Consider the following 4,611-nt stretch of genomic DNA (forward strand, 5'->3'; position numbering starts at 1 on the left):
AAGATTATATGTGTCATAAAAGAATTAAAATTCGTCAAAAAAAAATTTTGAAACTATTTTAACTATGAAAATATATTAATAAAAATTTTGTCAAAAATAGTATTTTTAACATATAAATAATTGTAAAAAAAACTTAAATCTTATTTTGATAAATATTGACCGTCAAAAATAATTTGTTAGAAAAATTTGAGAATATATTTTTTGTGATACTTATTAACCGTCAAAAATACTATTTATTTTGACATTTATTGACAATACAAAATTCTCAACAAAAATTTTCAACAAAGAATGAGATGAGATCTTGAAAATAAAGAATAAACTGAAATTTTGAAGATGAAGAATGAGTAATATGACCCTAAACTGAGCAGTGTAATGCCAAAATTGACAGAGCTCAACGAAAAATAGGAATAATAGAGTAAGTTGAAAGTAAATGAGTGTCAAAATTGAAAAGTAATTTTCTACAATTAAAAAAACATAGAGAAATTGACATTTGTAATATTTATCAAAAATATATATTAATTTTTACATTTAACTATGGTGTTAAAAAAAACATGTTAAAATAACTCTCTTTTCTTGTAGTGACATTAGTAAAAATAATTATTTTTTTCGTTGCATAATTACACGACTTTATAAAATATTTTATACTACTGTAGAATCAAAATTAAATTCTATATACTGGATAAAAAAAACTTATAAATTTATATACAAATGATTAAAATAAGAGATACTACAAATTAAATCAAATAAAATATTAATAAAATCTCACAAAGTCTAAGGGTCTAACCAACCTGGTATTTCATAAGCTTCTCAGCATGTTCTCTTTCTTCTTCACTAGATTCCCTGAAGTACCTGTATGTTTTCAACAATGATTACTAACAAGCAACACCAGTTACATGAGATTTCGAAACATGTTTAAGAATAAACTGAAAACGGATTATTAAATCACCAATACTTTTTTCTTTATTATATTTGAAGTAAGATCGATTACTTAATTTTTAATTTTTAAAATGTGGCTCCTAATGTTTTCAAAACAAAAGAAACAGTGCAACTTAATAGAGTATAGATATATAGTAAATTACTAGGCTATAACGACTATAACGATTATATAAATATTGTGGTAATATTTTTTTTAAGCAACCTTTTTTAACATATTTCTTAAAATATTATAGTTACTATAATCACAGTAACATAGTTATAATAAAATGAATCTAATTATCTATTGCGGTTGTGAATCTACGATTAATTTGCATTGCTTACTTGGCAAGTCCCTTGAGAGACACATTGTCTCTGTCGAAGTATGCAAACATGGAATGATACACATACGAAGCAACGTACTCCACACTGTGACACATAATTTTCAAACAGAAATATATATGCTCTCAGCAAAGTAAAAATTAAATGAGATTGCATGCCCAGAAAAAGGGCATATTTTTTTATGTATAAAGTATAAAGCTATTGTTAAAATAAATTGTATTAATAAAAATTGTTATTACATGATCAAAGAATTATACAATCTTAAACAAAACGTATACTTTTAGACATCTAAACTGTAAATATTTATTAAAATGTAGTTTCTATCCAATTTTACTTATCCAATCTTAGATTTAAATTTGTTATGGAGACTAATTATGCAAATAAAATTACCCTAATACTTTTAAAATTTAAGTTCATATTTGAAATAAACACTAATTAATAGGAAACAATTACGGTGTTGGAGAAGAAAACGCTGACTTGATCTGCTCATTAATAACAGATTCACACTGATGAGCATATTTCTGACGAGCAAGTGAAACTTGAGATGCTGTTGGAACAGCAACTGATTTCTTCTTCACTTCCTCAAACGGTTGGAATATCACTCCAGTCAGAGCCTTACTTGACGCCATCACCCTCACATCTCTGCTTCCCCATTTCAAACAAGAGAAATCAAACGTCAAGGAAGAAGAAGAATGAGTCGGTTCTAAGAGAGAAGAAAACACTGAAAATGGTGAAAATTTTGGAGAGGTAAGAGCCATATAGTGTGGGGGTTGAGAAACAGAGGAAATGGAGTTGCATGAAGCTCAGGGACGGTAGTTACTAAGTAGTGGTGGCGAGGGGCATTTTGGGGATTTCATATGGTGTGAAGAGACGGGCGTGTGGCTACCTCGTGCTGTGTCCACTGCGAATCTGCGATAGTGCGAAGGCGAAATCGAGAAAATACTCGGTCCACGTGGCATTTTAATACTCTTCCAAAAAATTCGTTACTCGTGACTCACCCTTACATTACACCAACAATCTTATCCCTATGCATGCCTGCTGCCCTTGCTACCAAGTACCAATTTCCTATTTCTTTCTCTCTCTTCTTTTTAATAGTCTATTATTTATTATATATTAAATATTATTAAAATTAATTTTAGGATAAAACACCTATATAAATCAATCAGCCACTAATATTATGTAATAATTCTAAAATAAAAACGTTATATAGATATCTCTATACATATATCTATGTAAATTGAATTAATTTGAATCAAATTAGTAGAGTTATTGATAAATTAAAGTTATTTAATTCGAATTACCAAGGATTGATATTTGAAATATAGTCCATGAGTAGTAAATCGAAGGTTGTAAAATATCGAATACAAATAGGTTTGTCAAAGTTTATATATGACAAAAAATATCTTTAATTACAAGAAAAACATTAAATACGTTAAATTTAGCGTCAATTTTACTGGCAGTTTAAGTAATAAATTCTTCAAATCAAAGTATTACTGGTGAATTCTCATTGCCAATAAATTCGCCTGTAATAATAAAAAAAAAGGCGCAAAAATCATGGTCAAATTTACTGGTAAAAAATTTATTGGTAAGCTTAATTAATAGAACGTTGCATTTTGACAATCACAAGTGCATTAAAATTGAATTTATCATCGGTAAATCTGATGGTAAAGTTATCCTTCATTTTTTAATCCCATTTCTCTCTCCCCGTTCTCCTCTCTCTTTTTCTCCTTCTTGCAATCACCTCCAGCAACCCTGTAGGCCAACCTCCGTTGGCGCCAGGCACCACCAATAATATATATCTTCCAAAAACTACGTGGACGCGTGAAACATAGCTGCTTTTAATGTTGCTTTGTTTGTGTTTTGTTGGCGCCAGGAACCACTAATAATATATATCTTCCAAAAACTACGTGGACGCCTGAAATATAGCTGCTTCTAATGTTGCTTTGTTTAGGTTTTGTCGCCACTGCTGTCACTGTTATTCTTTATGTTGCTAGAGCTGTCTCCTCCTTTTTTTAAGTAAGTTACCTTTCTCTTTTTTCTTATTTTATTTTCTTTTTTTCTTTCTTTAAAAACAGAAATTTAAGCCTTCAGTCCTACTATTTAGTTACTGTCATTTTCATTGTGTCGTCTGTACTGCTATCATACTGAAAAAGTTCTCTGCGTACTGCTACTACTGTCTCTATATTTTGTGATATATTATTTCTCTTGATTTAATACTGATCGATTTATTATTTGTTTGTTTATTTATTTATTGTTGATTTTGGTTGTTATATTAAAGTGGAAAACACATGGGTTTAATTTAAATTTTTATTTTTATTATATCTTGTTTTGACTAACCAATAATATATATGTTGAAGAATGATGAAGAGAGAAAGAAATTTCTATTTGATTATGTTGTGAAATTGCGATATATGGTTAATTAGTTTTGTTCAGAGTAATTAGGATTTAAATTAGATTAGGTCAAGTTGGTTAAATAAGTTAGTTTATAACTATTTAGATTAGTTAGATAAATTAGTTTAGAATTTATTTTAAGGTTGAAGTTAGAGTAATTTGGATTTATTTCAAGAATGATTGTTAATTTTTTTATGTTATTTTTTTTAAGATATATATTTTTTATTGTATAAAAAGAACTCTACACCTAGAGTACATTATACTCTGCTGGAGTACATTATGTTAAGGTAAAGAAATTTTTTCAATTGAGATGTTAAAAAAACATTATCTAATGAGTAAAGAAGAGACGAGATGTTAAACAAATATTATCTAATGAGTAAAGGAAAGAAAAAAAAAAAACAATTAAGAGAGAAAGAAGTTCTAAGGCACTAGTTACTGCTATTCACAGAGAATGTAGTTTAAAAAAATGATGTCGCCAATATTTCTTCTCCTACAATATCATGCTATTATCCGCTCCTATTGTAGTGTACCCATAATATCATAATATGCAGATAAATAATATTTTTATTTTAAAATAAATTCTCCAATAATATTTTTTCAATAATATTAGTACACAACTCCTTGATCTACACTCATTCAACACTAAATAAAATTTCTAAAATAATGACACTTATTTAAAACTAGAGGGAGTGTGACAAACGATGACTAATTTCCTCGTTTAATTTTATATACTCAGTAAAATTTTTCATTTGCACTTATAATATTGCAGAAAAAAAAAAAATTCTTGCCTATCACACTAGTTATTTGACTAATATGTTTCTTATGTTGGTCTATAAATTAAACTGCTTTTGCTGTAAATTCAATCATTTTATTACTTTAATAATATTATGATAAATAAGATGTAAAATATATATATTTCTATGAAAAAATATTAAGAATCAATAATTTTTATTAATATTAACCAAT

At 27.5% G+C, this 4,611-nt stretch overlaps 1 protein-coding gene across 1 annotated transcript in view; it reads right to left on the minus strand.

The window, feature by feature from the left end:
- The window catches only part of LOC107637989 (ferritin, chloroplastic-like), a 4,676-nt gene extending 2,505 nt beyond the window's left edge, over positions 1-2,171 (minus strand). The window contains exons 1-3 of the mRNA XM_016341198.1: positions 1,732-2,171; positions 1,258-1,341; positions 789-849 (exon numbers count right to left, since the gene is read on the minus strand). Of these exons, the coding sequence (XP_016196684.1) occupies positions 789-849; positions 1,258-1,341; positions 1,732-2,012 (426 nt within the window). The 5' untranslated portion in view covers positions 2,013-2,171. The remainder of the gene's footprint in view (positions 1-788; positions 850-1,257; positions 1,342-1,731) is intronic.

The sequence above is a fragment of the Arachis ipaensis genome, chromosome B04 (assembly GCF_000816755.2).
Source record: "Arachis ipaensis cultivar K30076 chromosome B04, Araip1.1, whole genome shotgun sequence".
NCBI lineage: Eukaryota > Viridiplantae > Streptophyta > Magnoliopsida > Fabales > Fabaceae > Arachis > Arachis ipaensis.